General features: G+C 31.0%; 4 protein-coding genes across 8 annotated transcripts; 1 reads left to right on the forward strand and 3 right to left on the reverse strand.

Annotated features, from left to right (window-relative positions):
- Positions 1-25: 25 nt before the first annotated feature.
- On the reverse strand, positions 26-3,024 carry LOC116779754 (transmembrane 9 superfamily member 4). The gene is made up of 9 exons (XM_032674172.2): positions 2,870-3,024; positions 2,415-2,794; positions 2,177-2,332; positions 1,812-2,092; positions 1,540-1,743; positions 1,043-1,460; positions 787-970; positions 575-713; positions 26-367 (listed from the first exon to the last, which is right to left on the reverse strand). The coding sequence occupies exons 1-9, from the start codon at positions 2,876-2,878 to the stop codon at positions 267-269; spliced, it is 1,872 nt and encodes a 623-aa protein (XP_032530063.1). The 5' UTR covers positions 2,879-3,024; the 3' UTR covers positions 26-266.
- A 1,052-nt stretch (positions 3,025-4,076) lies between these two features.
- Positions 4,077-7,172, forward strand: LOC116765285 (neuroguidin). The gene is made up of 2 exons (XM_032654724.2): positions 4,077-4,315; positions 4,479-7,172. The coding sequence occupies exons 1-2, from the start codon at positions 4,307-4,309 to the stop codon at positions 5,358-5,360; spliced, it is 891 nt and encodes a 296-aa protein (XP_032510615.2). The 5' UTR covers positions 4,077-4,306; the 3' UTR covers positions 5,361-7,172.
- LOC116765322 (radial spoke head 10 homolog B-like) lies at positions 7,013-13,445 on the reverse strand. Of its 4 annotated transcripts, none has more exons than XM_061521326.1 (8): positions 13,044-13,445; positions 12,909-12,967; positions 11,563-11,712; positions 11,252-11,482; positions 11,061-11,174; positions 7,778-7,977; positions 7,524-7,653; positions 7,013-7,407 (listed from the first exon to the last, which is right to left on the reverse strand). In XM_061521326.1, exons 1-8 carry the CDS (start codon positions 13,360-13,362, stop codon positions 7,189-7,191), a joined length of 1,422 nt encoding a protein of 473 aa, XP_061377310.1. In that variant the 5' UTR covers positions 13,363-13,445; the 3' UTR covers positions 7,013-7,188. The 4 variants fall into 4 exon arrangements, with proteins under 4 accessions (XP_061377310.1, XP_032510661.2, XP_061377305.1 ...); XM_032654770.2 differs by lacking the exons at positions 7,013-7,407; positions 7,524-7,653; positions 7,778-7,977 and adding exons at positions 9,103-9,610; positions 9,718-9,930; positions 10,009-10,969; XM_032654771.2 differs by lacking the exons at positions 7,013-7,407; positions 7,524-7,653; positions 7,778-7,977; positions 12,909-12,967 and adding exons at positions 9,104-9,610; positions 9,718-9,930; positions 10,009-10,969 and having other exon boundaries at positions 13,044-13,153.
- A 1,964-nt stretch (positions 13,446-15,409) lies between these two features.
- Positions 15,410-23,668, reverse strand: LOC116779647 (CDK5 and ABL1 enzyme substrate 2-like). Of its 2 annotated transcripts, XM_032674038.2 has the most exons (9): positions 23,186-23,668; positions 22,986-23,098; positions 22,497-22,680; positions 21,759-22,019; positions 21,446-21,481; positions 20,633-20,750; positions 20,087-20,277; positions 19,521-19,728; positions 15,410-18,985 (listed from the first exon to the last, which is right to left on the reverse strand). In XM_032674038.2, the coding sequence occupies exons 1-9, from the start codon at positions 23,536-23,538 to the stop codon at positions 18,845-18,847; spliced, it is 1,605 nt and encodes a 534-aa protein (XP_032529929.2). In that variant the 5' UTR covers positions 23,539-23,668; the 3' UTR covers positions 15,410-18,844. The 2 variants fall into 2 exon arrangements, with proteins under 2 accessions (XP_032529929.2, XP_061377293.1); XM_061521309.1 differs by lacking the exon at positions 21,446-21,481.
- Positions 23,669-24,496: the final 828 nt, after the last annotated feature.

Below are 24,496 nucleotides of genomic sequence, written 5' to 3' on the forward strand. Positions count from 1 at the left end.
ATTTCAGTGCAGAAAAAAGACAAAATACTTATTTACCTACAAGTAATTTTTTTTTTTTACTTAATAAACGGCAAATTTATTGTGCATTTTATGTTTTTGCCATTCACCTAAATCAACATTAAATATAATATTTTTGTAGGACACACGATCTTATTTTTATTTAATCATTGGTGTTTTACTGTAATTCTTTTATACAACCTAATCTCAAACTTTAGCACACACACAATCTTATTATACAAAGTAAAAATACATTAAATACATAAAAATTAATCAATTTTAACTGCTGCATAGATTTTCCTGATGAATGTATAAGCTGCAAAGAATCCAATAGTCCCAGTCAAAAGCCAGAATGTCAGTACCATTAGACCTGAAAATTTTAGTGAATTTAATTTTTAGAATTAATTTAAGTATATGGCGTTTTATTTAAAAAAATTCAATACTACAGTAAACCATGACTCATTCGGGTAAATATGTGTATGTGAGTGTGTATGTATATATGTTATGCATACACCAACACATAATAGGAATTTTTTATACTTTTCTTAATTTTAAAATTTTAGCTGATCTAATTTACCTGTGTAGCCAATATAAAGTAATGTTGGTATAAATTCAGTTATTTCTAACTTTGTGAAGAAGTAAAATATTGAGTAAATTAAAATATAAACTGCAGATCCTCCGGAGATGATGAAGCTCTTCCACCACCAATGATAATCCTAAAATAAATTACATGTATATATAAATTATTTATGTTCAAATATTAAACTAACATTTAAGTATTATAGTCACCTCGCCACAGAGTTGAAAGTATACCATTACAATGGATATTTGGGAGACAGATACAACAAGTATGCAAAAAACCAGAAATAAAAATCCAAAGAGGTAATAGAACTGATTCTCCCATATCGCATTGAAAATGAAAAATAATTCTATGAATACAGCTCCAAATGGCAGTATGCCGGCCATCATTATACTGAAACAAGCGAGGCACTTTAAAAATCACAACTCATTTAAAGCTACTGTTATCATTATAATTATGACATACCAAATTAATGTGTTCATATACCAAACTTGTTCTGGTACTTTCCTCGGAATAAAGTTTGTACGCACTGGATGCTGAAATGGTTGTTTCCGACATCCGAAATAATAACCAAAATACACTAAAGGTACAGATATGCAGAACCACAGACATAAAAGTGCCAACATCGTCGAAAATGGCACGGCGCCACTGGAATGTTTTCCCATAATGAAGAAATTTAAAAAGAAACATGTCCCAAAAACAATAGCCGGGTATAATGTAGATGTTAAAAATGCAGCTTGCTTCCATTGTTTGCCTTTCATTGTGTTGTACAATCTCGCTGAATAATAACCAGCTATTAGTCCCATAAAGACATACAACAATATTGCAGATGTCATAAGCGCACCTCGACTAGCAGGGGACAGCATTCCGAGCATTGCAATGACTGAAATTAATGATTATTTGATTTATACATAGTTTTCATTGTAACCCACTAGAAGCTTTTTAATAAGTTGGTAACTTACAAATTGTGATAAGGGCCATAAGGAAAATTTGTATGCCGCTTCCGATAACAGCTGCAAAAAGCATTCTTTTGGGTGGCGGTCTAAAGACATCGCCGTGAACTAACTTCCAACCTGTTTCTTCTATCATATCTTCAATATTTTCATCTGAATTGTATTTAGCTATGTCTCGTCTGAGTGTTCTCACCATTATCATAGTTAGGATACCTAAGGATAGATAAATTATTATTTTTTTTATTTCAAATGTTATTTATAATGACATTCAAAATTTTTACCTGAGAGGAAAAAAAGAACAACAATTGAATTGACAATAGAAAACCAATGTATTTGAACATCTTTCATGCCCAAATATATGTCCCATCTTGACGCCCATTCAATATCTGATTCTCCCCATTCCACAGAATATGTAAAGTACAATTTAGTTCCCGTATCCTCATTTACAAGTTGTGGTTTAATGTCTGATCCAATTTGACAATAATTATCATCAATGAATGTCAAGTGATCTTTGTCCACAGAAAATGTCTCAACTTCAAAGCCAACAACTCTATAAGAATCCCTGTTAACAAAACATTATAATATCAGCACACTGGATTTTTTGAAATGGTCTAATGTATATTGAAAAGGGCTTGAAATCACTTACTGACTGTGTCTGTGATATTTCAGAAGAAGCTTCAGATGGTTATTTATATATGCCTTTCCTTTTGACATAAAACCTAGACGATATCCTTGTTCTATAGTTCTTTCAGAAGTATCAATATTAATAATCTTTGTTGCAACTGGTAAATTATCAACTAATCTGCAAATTTTTAATGTAACTCATTAGTTAAAAAATTCATAATGTATTAAAGTATGTTGTCATTTCAAAACTAAAAACTCACAAATGTACAAAGTATTCATGTTCAATTCGACTCGCAACCTTCTCAGATTCCTCCACGCTCCAGTTCATTGGATTATTTCTTTTGTGACACAAAAGTTTGCATTTGATATTCTCTGCCATATGAACTTCGTAATTAGTATTCACAATACGATCACCTCTCAAAACTTCGCCTAAATTTTCTGATTTGTATATAAATGTTCCATTTTTAGGAATACATAAGGGTAAGGAATAATACTCGTATGGTAATTGCGTATGTATACTTGTCATTTTCACTGCTTTAACTTCTATTCTTTGACCTTTTTTAAACTCCACTGGAGCCACTCCAGGAACATAAAAACCATGACTATAAAGAATTAAATTAACTAAAAACAGAAATTCAACCTGAAACATCCATAAATTAGTAATATTCAGTGATGAAAATAATATTAAATAGACATTTAACATAACAACACTTACTTTGAACATATTTACAAAATTGTTTTACTGTGCTAAAAAGTGCATAAAAATAAATCCAAACAAAACATTTTTAAATTGGTGGATTTCAAAATCATAAATATATGAGACGTCAATTGTCAATTCTTCGGATTTCTATTAAACATCTAGGTAGGTAGGTAGAATAGGTATGTTTTAAGAAGTTTGAGATATCACAGATAAGAGATGAATATTTTCCTTTATTAAAGTAATCGACAAAATCTCTTATAATATACCTAAACAAATATTGATGTAAAATTAAATACTCAAAACGGACTTTTGGGAAAGCAAAGGCTTCTTGTTTTAATTAATTTCATTTAAAACAACTCTTTATGGGTTCTCTGTCTGTCTAACAATAAAACGAATTGAATTTTTTTTTTATCATAAGTGGATAACTTCTAATTTATAAATATGTATTTTTTTGTATAACCCATGATAAAAAATAATAGATAAACACTTAAGTATTGATGAGTTATCCATTATTAACATCATTATTCTATTTTTAATTGTACCTTCCAATTAAGAAAAAAAAAAAAAATTTTTTTTAATGATAAATAACATTATTATCAAATAAAAACAATTGTATTAAAGTCATACATTTCATTATATATTTTCCCTTATATTTCGTTTCAGAATAACGGTAAAGTGAAAGTCGCACAGAATATTAATTTAAGCAAATGCACTTGCTTCAAGGCTATGTCGCTTTTATTTATTATGTATTCCATCCTACTGCTTACAACAGTTTTAAATTAAATCATAAATATATGTAACATATTATATGTTAGGTTATATACCATGCGAAAACTTTTACTCGCATTGTGATCTCTTAAAAATACAGTTCAGTTTTGCATCTAGGAAACTAGAATCATGGCCATCAAAATTTAAAATAGGCTTTGAGGTTTTAAAATACCGAATGAGATAATAATAACAATTTAGAATAACAAAATGTGTAGTAGTAAGATAAATCGCGTTTTCCTCTAATAGCTGCATGAATATACTTTATTTTAAATATTATATCTATTGCAGGGAAATATCATTTTAAAAACTACTTTTCACTTTAATTACCTACATTCTGTTTTCCTAAAATATACAAATATATAAAATTATGAGATAAGGATGCGGTCAGTATAATAATATGACAATTGGAATTGGGCATAGACTATAGAGTACACATAATTTTTACCATTAAGCATAGAAGTAAAAACGTGCAGCAATGAAAAACTTAAAGCAGAAAAGCAACATTGGAACGCGTCTTTGACCTCAGTATAGTTTTGTTTTATTTTTTAGAGTTATAGTATTACAAAAAAAAATTATCCTACCATGTGCAGTGTATGCATTAGTTTGAAATGTTAATTATCATCTAAGAAATCATTTTTACACATTTTAATTGACAAAAACAGCTCGAAAACAAACTTTGGCATCATGGTACAGGTATGTTTTTTTAGATTATAAATTTATTGTAGTGCATCCCAACAAAAATGTATAATTTGATATTTTAGTGTATATAATAAAGATCAAATAATAATTAACCCCATTTTATATATACACTTTAAACACGGATATATATTTGATTTCGTATTCATTATGTTTTCAGGCTATGGACGAAATGGAGCAACCAGATTTGCCTCAAGCCTTAAATTTACTTAAAGAAATGAATATGAATGTTCAACAAGTTTCACAGTTAGTTGATAATATGTTAATCAGGGTAAAAAGTGGCGAGATTACAACCGATAAAGGACTCAGCTTCTTAGAAATGAAGTATCAGATGCTTTTGAGTTATTTAATAAATCTGACGTATATTGTTTTAAGAAAATGTTCTGGTGAAAAAATTGAATCTGACCCCTCTATTGACCGACTTGTTGAAATTCGTACTGTTCTAGAGAAAATACGTCCAATAGATTCTAAATTAAAATATCAGATTGATAAACTAGTTAAAACTTCTGTAGTGGGTCAAACGTCCGAGGATGATCCTCAGGCATATCGTGCAAATCCTGACAATTTAGTGAGTAAGTTGGACGAAGGTGATGTAGACTCGAACGAAGATTCTGATGACGGCAGAAAGGATAAAAGTAATAAATCTAACATATATGTACCTCCAAAACTGGCAGCTGTTCATTACACTGATAGCCTATCGAAAGCAAACATTGATAAGAAGACTAAGGAACAAGCCAAAAAGCAGTTACTCAATTCTAGTGTTATGAGAGAATTACGCGATGAATACTCTGAGGCACCAACAGAAATGAGCACAGGTAATCACGTTAAACACTCAATATCAAAATATGAACAGGAGAAGACTGAGTATGAAGAAAGCTACCTCACACGTCTTCCAGTTACAAAAGCCGAGAAAAACAGAAGAAAAAAATTAACAACAGTCGGCACAATAGCCGATGAAATAATCGGAAGCCGTAGCACAGCCAAGAAGCACAAACTAAAAACAAAAAAAGGTAAAGGCTTCAAGAGAAGGCGCACTCATTAATTTTATTGCCAATAATTTGATTATTCATAGTTATTATTTTATTTACTATAATTATAAGCCATTTTCAGTAGTCACATTTAATTTGAAAACATTTTAAGTTTGAAGTTAAATATTTCATTGGACTTTATATAAAAAACTTATCAAAACAACTTTTGATCCTGAAAAAAACTAAATATGTCTTAAATAATGTTTTATTTATACATTTCTAAATATATATATTATAAATAGTTAGTAATGATCAGTTAATTGAATAACTTTTGAAAGAACTCCGCAAACAAATTAATATTATCACAGGAATATCGTTAAGAATGTTTTTGTCTGCGGTTATAAAATAAACATCTGATTACAAAATATGTATATGTTTTAATATAACATTTTTATGGAATATAAATTGAAATATGTATTTAAATGTGACTAATAACCTAAGGAATATGTAAATTGCCAATAAAAATATTCATAGTGATTTTATGGAAAGCTTGTTATCAGAAAAACACTGTCCCTTTCAGTATAAGTATACTCTCATCACAAGAATAATATCCGTCAATGACTTATCATTGTAACTTTCTAAAAATAAATGTTATGATATATATTTGGTGATGAAACACCTCCTATAGAATAATTTAAGCACTATGTGTTTCAGAACTTGTTTAATGTTAGCATACAGGGTACTCTATTTGTCTATGCACACGCTCTAGGAATAAATGACATTTCAAGAACTAATTTATAACAATTTCTGTGTCAGTTGTTGCTATGTGAAATGTTTAGTAACATTATGGTAAGCACTTATGATATAAACAGCATTCATTATTATTTGCTTATATTCATGTTAGAACTATTGCTCGTTCACATCCAAGGAGGTGCTATATATACTTCATGGTATTACAGAAATTTCTATAAATAATTTACTGGCCACTAAATTGTATTTTGGTGTATCATATTAAATATAAAGATTTTTTTTTTAAGAATGTTTCTCTTAATGAAACTCAAGCTGTAGTCCGAGTACATACCATTCTTGAATTTTGCCTTATTATGTATGATTATGTAAGGTATTACTAAATGTACGATTTAGTAATAATATTAAAATTAGTACATAAAAGTAATTGTCTCGGTAGTTAGCTATCTATGCTGCAACATACATTTTTTTGTAATGTAGCAGATTCTGCTTTTACATTATTAAGAAAATGATAACTGTCAAACTGGGGTAGGAAAAAATGAAATTTATAAAACAAATTGAATATTATTTTTGCAACATTTTACATAAATATTTAAAGTTGGCAATTTGTAAATATTAAGTATATAAACATTAAGTTTTTTTTTTTTAATTTAATAACTACAAATAATATTTTTCTTTGCATGAAATAAACTAACTCGACTTGTTAAAATTATGGCAGCATATCTTCTATGAGATTTTTAATATAAATGATATATAAGTAATAACCAAGAAAGTACAATGTTGCATTGTTGCATTTTATTAAGGATAACTTTAATAATATGTTGAACCACGAAATTGTGTCCCAATATTTACGGTAGTTTATAATTTTCTATTTCTTTTTTTTTTTGTTTTTAAATATAAAATTTATCAACGATTCATTGTGAAATTTGTTTAGTTCTTTGGTTTGTATGAACAGCGGCGATTTAGGAGAAAATTAATGTTGTTTTTTTTTTTACTCTTGATTTTGAATTTGATATTAAGGATTTTGAGTAATTTATTAATGTTGTCATTAAAGTGTAAGCTTATTATGTTTTAATTCTTTTGTGGTTTTATTTCTTTTGTATTTTTTATTTAATAAATAATAAATTGTATTAAAATAAGGTGTTTGTTTATTTATTATGGGTGTGATGGTAATTCTACGTCTGGGAAGTCTTGAAGGCATGTGGACGGGTTGAAGGATTGGTAGCGGAATTTCCTCATGTGGCGTATGTGACCGATGGGTGTGTGTGTGTCCAAGCATTGATAGTCTCCTTTGGGAGGTGCTGTGCCGTGGTTGTGCGTCAGATCGGATCGGATCACGCGATTTAGAAGCCAAGGTGTCGAGGGCATTGTCAACTGAAATATTACACAATCATGTGAGATTTGGACTAGCACAATATACAAATATGAATTTCGTTTTTGTTCAGCTCCTATATTTCGCAACAGTCAGTCAATACTCGGGTATAACTTACGGGTTTTGCAACCGTAGCGAACGGATTTCTATAATCGTTTTGCTGGGTACTAAGGTAGTCCATTACACCATAATCTGGTGGTAGTTGAGCCAAATTCGCACTTTTCATTAATTTATTTCGTCCTGGTGTGCTAAAGTTGAAAGATAATAATAATGTTCTATATAAGACTTGACACAAATTTAAAAATTAACGGATTGGACAATAGTAATGACTTAATAAATTATTTAAGTGCAATATGAATATGCTTTTCTTACTCTGTACAAGGATATGAAGTAAAATTGACGAGTGGTTTGAAAGCGTAAATGGGATCAGTTTTAGTAAATATCTCTTCAAGCATGTGTCTTGTTTCAGTCTTTCCTATGTTTTGATCATCAGTTCCTAAACGCAAATATGTGCTCAAGTGGTTACTGAGGCTATCACGGTAGACGTAATTGTCCTTTTTTTCCACATGAATCTGAAAATCCCAATTTTCAACTTTTACTTTAGGTCCATAGGTGTTTTTTGAAAATAAAATTTGTTGTGGCTTTTTAGCCATTGGATTTTTTGTCCTCATTTAATAAATTAAATCAAAACTTAAGTAAAGAAAAATAACAAATTTGTCGGCTTGGGTATCAAGACAGCTGTCTAGCAATCTGACAATATTTTTAAAAACGCCTATAAATTGTTTTAATAAGTTGGCATGTAATTGATTTTGTGTTGTTTTAGATTTACCAACAAAGTTCCTGATTGTGACTTCAGTCGAAGCTGTTAAATTTTAGTACATTCCTAAGTCAATCCCCCTTTAAAAAAGCAACCAGTCTTATAATTAGCCTCATTCAACTTTGACTTTTGATTGCAATTTTCACTTAAACGGCATCAGATTCTTATAAATTCAAAAGCGTCTGTATTATAAGCTTTGATTTTTTTTAAATATTCCGTTTCTGTGTTTGCGACTGGAGACTTTTATCTTCTGTCGAATTTTAATCCCCTCTATTATTGAATAAAGTGTGTTACAAAACTTCAAATCTCATAAAAAAAATGGATACCGAGACATCTCACTGACATGTCTACATACGCAATGTTATTAACTTGAAAAAAAAATACAATAAAAATAAGTGATAAGGTTTTGCAATCTAATTATCATAGTAACTGTTCTTTAAAGTTATTTATAACAATATCCATAGATCGTAATATCTGGTGAAAATTATTAGTGTTAGGTTTTGTACAGGTTATAGTCATTACCACTCAGTAATTAGGTAATCACTTCTTCCGTTACAAATGCCTGGTGAACCTACGATTTATAATTTTTGATATTCCTATATGTTTAGAGGTAAGTTAATGCGACATTAAGGGTCTGATGAATCGCTTGCAGAACAGCATATCATACTGAATTAGGGTCTAGGTAGGGTGTTTCTTTATGGTATTTGCATGTCAACTCCTGTAGGTAAATCCTCCTATCGTAATATAGTCTGAACTTTCATTTTTAATAACGATCCTATTTAAATATTTAGGAAATCGAAGAAATTATTTATGTTGAAATTAGTCCAGGTGTTTGGGAAAATTAATGATAAGTGGCTAAAATTATTTATTAAGTAATAACAAATAAAAATACTTGAATTTTTTCTTGTTCGTGAACAAATTGGGGTGAATATATATTGTAATACTGATTACAATATCTTACAAGAAATGGGTAATAAATAATAGCTAGGTAAATAATAAGATGCATCGATATAAAAACGTAGAATGAGCCAAGAAAAACGTTATAACCAAATTATTATTGGTTAAAAAAAAAGAAAAGAACACTAAACGCAGTATAATCCTTTTCGTCTGCAATTACTTTTCAAAAAATCATCGTCAATAGAGTGCAGATGTATTACGATACACTTCCTGCTCTGAGAGGCGTAAACTTTCCTCGACACACATTATGAGAGCTTGAAAAAATTCAAAAAACGTGATTTCAACGTCCAAATTCATTATTTTGTTTAATTCAGATATTTGTGGAAATATAAAAGAAAAGATCTTTATTATAGCCTTGCTTGATAAATTTCCGATGTTAAATAGCTTTAGGGTGGGTTTTTCATTAGTTTCTGGGATCTCCGTGGGGTCTTCTAAAACATTAACATACCATTATTATTGCATAAAATTTTCTTTGGAAAGGCTAAGAAACATGTTCACTTGTAGATAGATATTTTAAATATAATCGTAAACAAATCACCCATAATAAATGAAATTTCGTCACCAAAAATATACGCATTTCTACCAAGACTGGAGCAGTCATAATCAACAAGACTTGGTTGTTCTGCGTAGTGCGGTGCATGTCGAGCGGCACACAGAAAAGTCCTTACAGTGCATGGTTCATCTAAAGTCTGATATAAATGATACAAGTCTTTCAAAGGAACAAAGGATCCACATCCCCCTACAAGTCTCCCTAAAATTAATAATATTTCTACCTTTATGACTGTATTATTTTATTTAATATGACTTGTTTAGTGACCAACTGTTATACCTCTTTTTCGACCAGCGCCAGGTAGAATATCCTTTTCCATGAAAAGCCTAAATGCACTTGCCAGCATAGTATCAGGTTTTTTACCTGGTAAATGTCTTTTGGCATACAATTTACTAGCTACTGAAATTAGGCTGTGTTGGAATTGCCAAAAGTAAATCTTTTCAAAAGGGTTGTGAGGTTTACGAGACAACCATTCGGGGTTCTCGTGAAAAAGCCTATCGATATCAACTAAGGTCAACCCTTTATCATGCAAGTTACAATCGTAGTATAATTGCCACAAGTATAAGCGTATAAGAATCGGTTTAAAATTAATCTCTTCAGTGTTACAAATGGTTGCGTACTTATAATAAATATTCTTAAGATCAGTTTCATAGCATCGCAACGACTTATACAAAGAACTAATTTCAAAATCAATTAAGTCGGCAAAGCTGTCTCCGTTTAACTCATCAATAATATCATCTTTAGGACCTCGAGACACTGAATGGATTTTATTCAATTCTATAAAATCATATACAATTCTATTAATAGTTTCTTGTTTTCTGTCAATATTCTTTATAACACGTTCAACATGATAAAGCAGACCAACGGAATCGTTACAAATATCAAACAAATAAGGTTCTTCCAAGCGTCCACACTTATCATCGCCATCACTCTCATCGTCATCTCGATTTAATGAACCCATGTTATCATCAATAAATAATTTTTTATGCTGTAATATCTGCCCGTTATTGGTAACAAATTTTCCAACACCGTGCTTTTTGTTATTTTTGAATTCCCCTTTGTAATAAGAGCCCAGTGCCAAACCTAAATTTAATATACCATAACCATTTCGTTTTCCCTTTTCCCAAAACCCGCGATATGCACACAGTGAGGGTAAAGACATGGAATTATTGTAATAAGCTTCCCATATATAGAATCCGTAACCAGACATGACACCATTTTTCCATTCACCTCTGTAGAACTACAACAAATATTAATTGAAAATTGTAGCCATCTATTATAATTAATTGTAAGTCAGTTTGCACGAATGTATTTCTTCTGATTTAGCTTACGTCGTGATTTGGCCATATCATCATACCCTTTCCTTCCCTGATAAACTTGTTCCATTCTCCTTTATAACCGCTAACCTTGCAATATTCACGGGAACCATATCCGTGACGTTCGTTCTGAAATAAGGATTTTTTTTTAATTTTTATTCATATCCATATTTTTATTTCTATATTTAAGCTAAATTCATCCCTACTAAAGCCCATTCTCCGTCGTAGGAATTTTTAAAACTGCCATCATAATAAATAACTCCTTGTCCGTCTTTTGTGCCATAATGCCATTTTCCGGCATATGAGCGCTGACGTCTAGAATCAACGTATAGTCCATTTCCGTGGCGAAGGTTGCCATAGAAATCGCCCTGGTACCATGTGTCGTCTTTCCAATAAATGGTGCCCTTCCCAGTTATTTCGTTATTCTTAAACTGACCCTTGAATAATATTAGTAAATTAATGTACGATGCAAACATTTTTAATCATCAAGAATATTTTATTATTGTATTTTATTTACTAGGTACACAGTCCCATCTGCCCACTGATAGCGACCCTCACCATGCATACACTTCATTGAAATATTTCCTTCGTATGTGCAACCATTCCGGAACTTGATAATGGCACGTTCGTCTGGCGATGACCACCAACAGGTCTGTATTACATCGCTCTGTAACAACAAACAAAAATAATTAAAGTTACAATTTTTTGCGTTAGAAATGGTAAACTAATTCCCCAATATTTTTTTGTCTTTATTTTGTTAACCTTAAAAGGAAAACGGAAAAATGTCTTTTATTTATCCTAAATAGAAACTTGTCCTGGATGTTTCATTTGACTTGTGTTTTCGTCACCGGACGCATTGCCAGCTTTTTTTACGAAAGGTTGAATTATACTCCCGACCTTTGAAGGACCTTGTATTAAAAGCTAATAGACGACAAATGACAAAAGAAAAAATTCACACTCTTCAAGTGTTTAGGAAATATACGACGATGCATTTCCTGTACTAGCATGAAAACCGAAAAAATAAATAATGATCAAGCCCATCTTTCTTTGTAGGCTTAAGAGTTTTAAAATCAAAATTATGAATTATAATAATACATAGAAAAAATTATGATAAAAATGAACGGAATTAAATATGTTGATCGGTAATACTGTGGTTCGTCTCCAGATACAAAAATGTTACGTTCATTAATATTATGTATCGATGAGTCTATGTAGTTACCTCCTTAGAAAGAAGGAGAATATTATTAACCTCTTACGAACAAAGTACACCTGTGGTATATCAGATAGCGATTACGTGTGATAAAACCAAAGTCACGATAGAAGATAGTTATATCTCTTATAATTCTGTGTATTCGTAGGTGTCTTTCCTATGTGAGATGAATTCGACCCAAAATAAGATCACAGCGTTTGTTCAAGGAAAGTAATAAGAACTCACGAAAATCAAGTTACAGATCCTCGTGACGAAACTCTGTAATTATTTTGTGAACTCACATCTAATAGACTTATAAGTTATAAGGTCTCTGGTTAAGGCTTCTAAGGTATTGGAACAAGTCATCCCTTTTAAGGCATCATTACACTCCAGCCCCTTTGAGCAAAAATATGATCAAACCTGTACCCAGGATAAGGCAAGCTGCCCTAAAAGTCTCTGGTATTGACTATATGTCAAGAGAAGTAAGGCCGGCTTGACAGTTATTGGTACACCATCAGCCCAACATATCGAATACATTTCTTTAAAGGTTAAAAAACAAAATCACACATAACCTATCAACCGTTTTTCCAAATTTCTCATCATATATAATACCACTTTAGGAGACATTCCATGGGTAACTGTTAAGTTATTAAATTTAAATATACAATACCAACTTTACTATCACTTAGTTCCACTATTGATCGACTTTTTTTGACTTTTGGCTGCTTATTAACTGGAAAATAGGAAAATTTATGACCCTGTGCACATATTTATGAGAATTTCAACAATTTGATGTTATTTTTCTATACCATTCGATTTCTTTTTCTTCACTGTCACATCGCTAGGAATCTTTCCAAAATCAAGAGTAAATTCTTCTGTTTTGCGTTCAATTACATCCCAGGAAATCACAATACTATCGAGCATCGATTCAAAGAGTGAAGTGATTAATTCTTTTCTGACAGAACCCGTCGGTCGATTTCCTGCAGAAAATACAGACTCGCTCATATGCCGTGATGTTAAATGTTCTCGGACGGAATTTAAATCATCTCTGTTTCTCTCATAAGTATATGATGATATCAAAGAACTATCTCTTCGCGTCACAGTCCTTTGAGAATCAATGTAAAACATATTTATTATAATTACAAACAAATATATTATTATAAATTTTTTATACAATTTATTTCTTCAATTTGTGGGTCATATACCTAATGGCTAAGTCTTAACTCTTATTAATTTATTTGACAATTCAACTAAAAATTAAGATTTGTAAGAAGGTTTATTTAAAAAACTTTTTAAGAAATTATTGAGATATTTGAAAGTAACTATAATATCTGGAATCCAGCAATAATAAGGGAACATAATATGATTTTGCATATTGTATAAAATTTTATAGATTATGATTTTTAAATACATGAAAAACAAATAGTTTCTTTAAAACAAATGTGATAGGCATGATAAAATGATTAGGTACATGTATGACAACATTATGCTTTTCATTGCTGTACCTATAAATTAAAATATATATATACTAAAAAGATGACTTAATTGTTAGATATGGCCCATAGACCCCGAACTCGATTCTAAATGAGAATCCTGGAAACCACTTTTGAAAGACCACAACTTATAGGTCGTTGTACATGAATAAAACAAAAGTTTTTGAAACTAAAACGTTATCTTTGAAACTGTTGTATTTTAACAAGAAATTTAATATTGTTTTTCAATTTACGTTTCTTAGGATCAGGTCCTACATCATAATCATGAAGTGTGCCCTGCACGTTCTCCGCCATTTCAGAGCGCCTCAATCTTTCTTTTAAAACATGACCTATCAATAGAAACAAATTGTAAGCTTTACTGAATCATATTAAGGAAGAAAATTTCTGAGAGTATGAATATTTTAACCCCATTGCCAAAATTTCCACGGTCTCCAAAACCTCCACGGCGGCGCCGGTGTGTCTTGATTGATTTCTGACGTCGAATCCAAGTCAATGGGTTGAATGGGTAAATCGCCGTGAAAGAATTCTTCACTAGTTTCGTTGGATCCAAAGCACGAACTAAGAGTACAAAGTATCGATAGCAGCACAAGGTCCTGTGTTAATGAAATTAATGATAAAAAAAAAGTCCTTGAAATACTTCTGTCAGTTAATAAAAAAATATTACCTTAGCGAACATGATAAACGATAACAATAATATATCGACTAATACTATCAATTGGAACACTTAAATGTCCATAGTGTGTGGAAGTGGTTTATATAAATTCAGTTATATAGAGCGGATGTTACGTATGCGTTATGTTAAGTAATATTTTGTATTCGTACTGCGGCTGTGTAATTCTCAGTGATCCAAATCGTTGATTATTAAATGTTTCTCTATCGATATATTTATTTTTATTACAATGTGAATTTATTAAAAAAATGTTACTAGGATTTTAAGCACAGAGAAAGAAAGTATTGGACTTACCTGTGTTTCTAATTTAGAGGTTCGTGGTTACATTAAAGCTTGCGGTTCCTTGGAAAACCAACATCCCTAAAGATCACGCCATCAAGGTCAATAAGTATTATAGAACGCTTCCTCTCGACAGGTTCTCTTCTTGTTTCGATTATTTATATATATTTGTGCTTATATAATTGATTGTATTGATGAGAATTTATAAGTGAAAAACAACTCAAGTAAAAGTACAGTTGACGTTGTAATTAGAATTAACACAGAACGATTTATTGATCAAGACAATAATGTAAATTGATTTCGTTGGTTGTAGGATACCTATCTAATTGTAAGATTTTCAAGCGTACACGTTTAAATGAAACTAAGTTTTACGGGCAATCGACATGACCGCGGTCACGACTGGTGTTATAGAATCAAAACGTTGGGATTGTGTGGTTATAAAATACTAAAAGATACGTGTATCCGAAAAACTCATTATCATTATGTGATCTAAGACTTTCGTGAGTTTTATTCATTTAAATGAAAATAATATTTTTCGGATATAATACGCGTGTTTTATTTTTGGTTAAAACTACATACTACCGACGTTTCGTAGTCGATGTAGTTGTAGTTTTAACCAAATATAAAGCACGCGTAGTATATACGAAAAATATTAGTTTCATTTAAGATAACGTACACAAACAGTCAATATGTAAATGTCAAATGTCGTTATTTTAAAATAATAACACAGTCATTAATAAAATTATTTAATCCAACATTTTAGACTTCATAAACAATAACGTTTCATATTAAAACAGTACCATACATTGTTCCGCTCGTTTCGATAAAGGTTTTTATTTTTTTAATAAAAATTTTTTACGTCGCCGAAATAAGCACTTTACTATTACCAAGAAACAACATAGATTATAAGCTAAGATTAAAAAAAAGTATTTTATAGAGATAATAAAACGTCCAGTTAAATTCTTATATAAACGTAGAAAGTAAATAAAAAATAAAATACTGTTAACAATCAAGGTTTTAAAAAAAAAGTATACTTTAATTTTAGGCACACGACCTCAACTATAAAATTAAGACTTCCCTTCCGCAGAGATATTCGATAGTAAATAATTTGATTAAAATTACAAACTAATATAATTATCGACTTAAACGTACAAAATAAATATTAATACTAAATTCGATAAATTTACATAAAGAAAGATAATTTCATCCTAATTCCTACATCTTTAAGACATATTAATGATCTTAATTGTATGAAACAATTAGTTCACCAGTTTTTTACTTTGTAATAAATATTTATACATTCTGATGTACGCACTAAGTTTGATATCATGAATGTGCAATCTTTTGTATCTCCGTGGAAGAGAGACCTTATGACTCACGTAACAATCAAGTGAGGCCAACAAAACGAGATAAATAGTGTAAACAAATCTTAGAGGCTCACTGCAAACATATCTGAGATATATATTTCCCATAAATAAACCACATAATATTTTAGAACGTATTACGAAAATGCAGAAGTAATTTTTTTGTTCAAAGATCTCGTTTTTTCAGCCTCACTATATTGAACCCTTTATATGTAATTCAATAAAATATACCTCCCGGTACAACGACTAGCATAAACTTATGGGAGAACTAACATTCTTAATTAATTTAATAAATTACTTAACCAATATTCTCACTATCTAAAAGCGTAACTTGTCTGTAATAAGAAGGCCTAAAGAATTCGTAGACGGGGGTCGCTTGAGACTTACACATGCAAGTCATCTTTGGCATCGAAATATGAATGAGCAAATTCGACTAATTTCTATTGCGTCACCTTAGAAATTAATACTAACTAGGGTTGTAACTACATTATCTTTTTTTTAAATTACGATTCATGAATCCAAAAATGCCTTATAAGTTATTAGGCTGAAACATCTCTAAACTGAGCATGTGAGAGATATGAGCAAAATTTGCAATTTATTAATGACAACACTTAAAATATTCTAATTTTACAACGAAAGCCTCTTATAGGAAAACCAGACATAAGTTTTAAAATCCATGATGTTTTAATATATATATATATTACTGTATTTCGACTTTGGTGCAAAAAAACATCTATTTCCATTCAAGTATAAATCGTAAATTGAATAGCTTCTAAACATTAAACATAAAACATATGAACTAGGTGAGAAAAATGAGAATTATGTGAAAACAATGCATCAGGCTTAATATAGTAACTACAGTATAGCTACAGTATTACAATACACAACGAAGCAACAATACAAGTTACTAATACAATATAGTACAATACAAGAAGTTACTAATACAATACAGTACAAAAATAGTTACCTTCGCAATTACAATACATAATATTTATACAAATTATATCATCGTTACTATTATCATATTAATAAAATAAAACGAATAATAATATTAAATACCTTAGCAAACTGATAATTTAAGAACAGGACAAAATGTAAACGGAGGGTAGGTATTACAATATATTGCAACAGATATAAATATTATCAAACTAAATCGATGCAATATTTTTTCTGTATTTTCATCCTGTTTTACAGTTTTTAATAATTCCTTATAAGACTTTTATATTCATCTTTTATATCTACATATCACTCTAAATCACTTTCATTCATGTAATACTATCTACAGTGTTGTAATTGACTTTAAAACCTTTTTTTCACCCTCTGGAAGAAAAAAGGTAATTAAATTAATGGCAATTGTCATTTGTATAGTCTTTAATGACATTATTTGTCTAATTAGATTGACTCTTAACCCATTCACAATAGAGTATATAATCAAACTTACCGCATACCTTAAAAAATACAATCCTGCCGTTTCACTTCGTCACATTAATAAAATATAATGTATCTTTTGCTTTGTTATTACTACTATGTTAAGAATACAAAAAAAAACACAAGAAAAGATTAAGAAACTACATTGTCATGATTGGACAGTTAGCTAAATTATTACCAAAATATATTGATCGTGAACATTTTAAAACCAAGCTCTGTAATAAAACTATGAAAGATACAAAAATTAAAACCCGTTAATAGCTTGGTTAATCGGATGTTTCTTGATACGAGCTGCATTTTGTGTCCAGTCGATACTTTTACAATTATACCAATAAAATTATTAAAAGGTGAAATGTTCAGGTTTTTTTTTTAATTTGATGGCCATGTAACGAGAGTAGACAAAATACTATAAACAAATCCTATAAGCGAGTTCTTGTCCCAAATTGAAAAACCCTAAGAGTATAAGTAATAAGTAACTGCAAGTGTTATTGGTATGAAAACAATATGATTGATGATTAATGTTTTTTTTATTTAAATAATATATTACCTATACTTTTTGTCATGATATAATTATTATTTCCTAATCAAACTATTTAAAAAAAAACAATATGATGTCACATATCTCAAGATCTGTCTGGTGTTTATTCATCTCTAGTATAACACAAAACGCCTACACCCGAGAACCGTAGCTGAAGAGCGAAAACTCAGTTACGTTATGTACATAGTCTCTCGACTTGGATCTTTGAAATAATTTAAATCTAATATATTTATCCTATATAATATGTACATTATACATTATACAAGTACTGACACTTAAATGAAAGATTAACTATGAAACTGTCTAACTTGGGTGATGTATGTATTTCTTCCACCAACAGACATTGATAATAAAATAGTAAATCAGTTTTTTGAATTAAAAACGCAACCTTTTAAATAGAACCAAAACGAATATTGTATTCCTTTGAAGTTTAATATAATGTTCTGAAACAACTATTTATAGCGAATAATAATAATTACTTATCTCATTCACTCTAACAGTTTGAACTTCATTAAACTGTTTAAGTTCAAGCTTACAACTGTCATATTTATATTACTATAAACTTTTTTTAAATTATTTCTCTTTCGACACTAACCGGCAAAAGTTTCGGCCATACAGCCAATATAAACTGTCATGTTACAAACCTTCACTTTACAATTTTTTTTTATGTATATAAGGCGACGTACACCCTGTTACATTCAAGCTAAACTGTCATATTATAAACCCTCACTCGACAATTTTTTTTAATGTTTATATGGCGACGTACAGCCTGTTACATCCAGGCTGTGGAGCGCAGGTTGTCTACTACGCTGGTCCGTCGCGGCTGGTCGTGCGCTCGTCACGAGTCGTGCATCAGCCTCTGGTAGTGGGGGAACACCTCGTGCGGCGGCACGTGCAGTCCGAACTCCAGCGCCACTAGCACAGCGAACTCGAAACGCATCAGATCCTTCCTGTTCACTCTGAATGTAGTCTCGATGCGCTGTAATTGATGTTTGTTTTTTTTTTTTGTAATCCGAGGTCAACAACTTTAAAAACAAAAATAATAAACGAATAGCTTTTAAAAATAAGTTAAATTAAAGACTATATTTTTATGAAAAACCAGCATTTATTATTTGACTTGAAATGGATTGAATTTAAATTTGGATATTAAGTTTAACCAAAACCGAATCTCCTTAGATAGTTTGAGGCTGTGTCCGAGAGTGAATAGCCATCGGTTTTTTCGAAAATACTATAATTTTTTAAGTTTTACTTTTCATTTCTATTTATATTCAAGTATTAGCTAAACTTTGATTCAATTATATAAATATAACAATAGGAATATAATATTGGTGGCTTGATAAGAATGTTTCTTCTAAAAAATTTAGATATATGTATGAAAAATTTTTGTGAATTTTTGTCTTTTGCATTCAATATGACTGTAAATTATATATAAAAAAAGCGTGATTTCAGTTTAACAAAAATTGTTCACAAAATTCTTGATTAAAATACTATAGGAAAATAAATGCGAGAATTACCTCAATGAGGGCTTTCAACATTTCACCTTTGACATCATTCAACTTTGCAGATAGCATGAGACAAGCGCCAGCGCAGAGCTTCCTATTGTCCTTGTTGATCAGATTCCCAAGAATCAACTTCTCAAAATAAACATAAGCTTGAGCCACTGACAGCAGGTCTATACCACCGTTCTCATGTTTTGCTATTTTTCTCATTTCTTTTTTAATGCTGCAAAGAAAAAACACATACAACATTTTTAATATATAATATTATTTGATTAATATATATGGATCATGTTAGGACAACACAATGGCAGGTTTTGTGTTTATCTTAGTCCATTTTTGTATATCGTCATTACATTACATAGTATGTATTAAGATTTTGTTCAACAATGATCGCTGAAAATTACACAATGTTTATTAAAAACAAAAAAATATTCTTAATAACAAACAAACTATACTATCACATATTATTATACGTGATGTATAGTTTTTTAATGAATTAAAAAATACCTACAGTGAAAGTTATGGAAACAAAATATATGATGTAATACAATAATCTATTTGTAAACAAAATGATTGATTACCTTCTAAGTTTACTCAGAGTTAGTTTAACGTGCGGGAACTTTTCTCGAAACTTGTCGTTGAGTTCCTTCTTGAGGTCCTGTGGTCGCACGTAGTCTATGATGGAGGTCATGTAAGATGTGAAGGTGAGGAGCGTCCGATGCTTACCAGCTATCAGCTCAGGATCGTCCAGAACATTTGGACAATAATGCACCTTTGACATAAATTAAATAAGTCACTACTAAGCAATTTATATCCACTATTCTCATGTCCCATTAAAAGCCTCATGTAGTGTAGCACTTGCCTATTACCTACAATGATCACACAACTTATGCGTAGTTTCTGTTGCCATTTTTTAATATCACATTTCTTTAGAGGCATTGGGATACCTCGTAAATGATATAATTAAATTTAAAGAGTATAAATTTACTATTAATAAGATAATTTTTTTTCAGTATAGCCTATAGGTATTTAGAATTAACTTGTTGATGAAATGACACAATGTCTTTAAAAGTACCAACCCATCGTTATAACTTCACAGACATTTTGTGATTTAATGTGCTACTTACATATTTCTGTGATAACAGTGAAGTTTCGTCCCAATCGAAGGTCTTATTTTCCACCGAGGAGTGAGGAGGAGACGAGGCGACTGTTGCTACTCGTTGTGACGATTCATATGAGAAACACCTAAACATAACTATATGTCAAACTTGACGTAACAAAACGTGTTTTGTATCATGCAGTCAGCAGTTGTCGTTACTGAAGCCCCGCGTTGAGTACATGCATACGTACGTCCGTCTGAATGTTAGTCATGCTGTACAACTAATTTATTGGTGATCTTTCTATCTAAATAATATCAGCCAATCACTAATGTCTATTTTTATTTAAATTTCGATCTAAATATCACAATACTATACTGTATTACACTCAAATGTAACTCTCAGTTACAATAAATATTCTAAGATAATACACCTTATTTGTTACTAAATCGTCCGTCCCATACAATAATTCTGAATGTGATACAGTAAAAATCACAATATCATTTTAATAGGCACCTGCACCAATTATTTATTAAGAAGAAAATATAGGAATTGAAACACTTTAAAATATATAATATTTAGCATATAATTCGGATATAGCAAATTAATTGCGGCGGAGGTTTGGTGATAATTAATGAGCAAGTATTGAAAATCGACATAGTTACAAGTGCTTTGTGAATTGAATAATATGAAGCAGAAATAAAACAGAATTTTTGTCATATCTCAGTGTCAATACATAAATTAATTCACAAGTTCCCAGTGTGATAAACAATAAGTCTGGTATGTACAGCATTAATACTAAAAACTAAATAATTAGCATAACATAATTCTTTTTTCATTTACCATTTTTTATCCTTGCGTCTGGTCAATAACTTAGTCCTGAAATTCAAATGTTAGTGATGGCATGAGATGTTATGTTCATAACACTCCAGTATGGGCAAGCATAATTTTAAATGAGTGTTTCGTATAGTGGAATGTTGTCAGTCAATGTCACTGTATGGTATGTTGCGATGTGTTGGTCGAGGGTTGTCAAGAGATACATCCAAAAAAATAACATTAGATTGTAAAAAAAAAACAAAACAACAAAGGAATGATACACATGCATTACATTTTGAAACATTTAACAAGAAAAATGGTGATATAAAAACATTTATACCTTGCTATCACATGAGGCTGGCGATTAATAATTTTCCAGGTTGTTTTATCAGAGAAATCACCTTCGTACATTTTCTTATACTGTTCCCTTGTGCATATTCTGGATGGTATCAATAACTTTGAGTATGATATATCTTGACCATTTTCCTCCCGTTCCAAGCCCAGTAGGTCAAAGGGATCCATACCATTGTCGGTAATTGCAGATAGCGGTCTCGGCCCAGATGTGTTACGTCGCCGCACTCCATCTTTTCTCAAATCAGCTCTACAATGTAAATTATTTAGAATAAGTTAGGGAAATATTTGTTTTCATGACCAATGATTTATAAGGTACTATTAATGGTACCTACTTTTCCAACGCAACATTACTCTCTGTCTTCTGAAAGCTGGTAGGGGTGAACTAGCAGTTATTACAATTTTCTTGATATACATTATCATATTAATGGTCATTTCGTTCATGTAGTTTTTAAAACTATTAATATATGTCATTGTAAATAACTTACTTAAAATGCCTATATTATCTGCATGGATCTGTGATGTCTGGCACAGGTTTTGGTGCACAGGAAAAGTTAATTTAGGAAAATATATGGAATATAAATAAACATACAGCCAATTTCATTTTTTACAGTGTTCAATATTTAATTATAAAGGTCTATGGGTAGAATAAGTATACAAGAGTCTAAATATTTATAATTAATAAATAGTACATCACTGACTCACAAAGATTGTAGTGAATACTTACCGGACTCCCTTTATAGTTTTGGAGTATGGTATTGTACTAAACAGCACACAGGGTGCTCCTTGAGCTGGAGCTAACGCAAGTCTCTCATCTTTGAATGTAACACCCTTTGTTGCTCTTATGAACCTCAATTGATTTTTAAATTGAGGATTCTCTGGAATGCAAGTACTACTTGTACGGAAACGACCTTGAAACATAACACATTTATTATTAAATAAGCATTAATAATCTTTATGTATTACTGTTATTGAGTTGTGGTTAACATTAATTATGAAAAGAAAATGTAACATTGGTATGTATTCTGAGTAAAATTTTGGACCTTCACCAGAAATTCTTGAAAGGTTTTTCATATTATCAACATGAATATTATATGTATTAAAAACAATTTAAATATACTAACATTGGATGATTTGATACATCGAATACTTATTGTATCTGAACAAGTACCAAGTAATAGAAAATGGTGCACTGTGCTATCATATTAAAACTCACCAAAAGTAAGACTTTCGCTACTGCTTTTGTCATCTTGGGTTATTGGAGTAATTTTCCTACCCCTTATAGATGGGTGCCTTTCTCTAAATGTCTCATTATTAGTAGTTGAGCCACTGCATAACAACAATAAATAAAGAAACATTGAATATCACAATTTTGTTGCAATCAAAATAATGAATATATCAATACAAACAACAGACCCTTCCCTGTAAGTATTACCAACACCTTTTATAGGGGTTACATTAGCTTGTTCGGAATCAGAACTATGAGAATGATTATCACAACTTTTTTGGACCGGGCTAGTTTGTTGTGCTCTCAGTCTGCATTGTACCGCATTGCAGTTGGCGCTATTATATATAATGTCTTTGTGATTGATTTGAAAATCATTTGATTTTGATATACAGTCACATTTGTCGAATTTCGACGATTTCTTATCATAAACTTGGCACAGTTCCGTGTCTTTAAAAGATCCGTCCAAGGATATATTTGATAAAAATGTAACTGCGGCGAGTCTTCTTCGTGCTCTTTCATATTTATTACGATTATGTGACATAATAAAGCTTATTTAACTCCCAAAATTAATAACTCTTAATTATAATAGACGGAGGATTGTAGTACACTTTTAAAAAGCTTTCATACATACAATTATATTAAGCACAAAAAACCCTCATCGCTTCAATCACTGGACTGTCAGGATAGGGAGGTATATAATATATATCCATTTACATAAATGTCAATCTCTGACATTTCCAAAAGGGTGCACAATTCAAAAAAACATCATTATATTTTTTTATAACTTGCTTAAAATCAAAACGCAAATTATTTTAACATGACTAAATTTTTATTAATAAAATAATTATTTCACTTGGTATTTGATTCTGGTACACCATTGATATATATATTGTTTGATAATTCATCGACACTCGACTGGCTGAAGTAGAATTTTATTAAAGTAGAAAGGTGAGAAATAAACCAAAATTATTGCAACTAATTAACAAAAACTAATCTCTCTGGGGAACCCGGCCCCTAGAGAGCGGGTCCCCAGGCGGATGGGGAAATGCTCGCCAGCCAATGGTTGGAGGGTAGGAGGGAAATAAAATACCTCCTGCGGACCAACAGGTCGGAGATAAAACTTCATTATCAACCCAGCCACGGAGCTCCTTCGCCGTATTTGGAGTAGAGGTTCTTGGCTGCGATGGGCTCTCAGGTCGGAGGGTTCATTAGAGCAGGCGGCGAAAGAACTCTATATTGGTCAGGGGACACTCAAGTCTTTCAGGAAGACTACGACCTTGATATCAGGAAGCCACCGATTGTAAAACGAAAGCCAATATATTATACTGGAATGAGGCAGAACAAGAAGAGAGAGAACACTAAAGCTAGAGCGTCCCCTTCAAGTGACGGAGAAGATCGAACTGCGATTGATAGTAGGGCGTTCCCCCAAGCGACGAGAAGAAACAACGGGTCACCCCAATGTCCGAAGTTCGTATAGCCACTTGGAACATTGGAACGAT

This window comes from Danaus plexippus, chromosome 2 (assembly GCF_018135715.1).
Source record: "Danaus plexippus chromosome 2, MEX_DaPlex, whole genome shotgun sequence".
Taxonomy (NCBI): Eukaryota; Metazoa; Arthropoda; class Insecta; order Lepidoptera; family Nymphalidae; genus Danaus; species Danaus plexippus.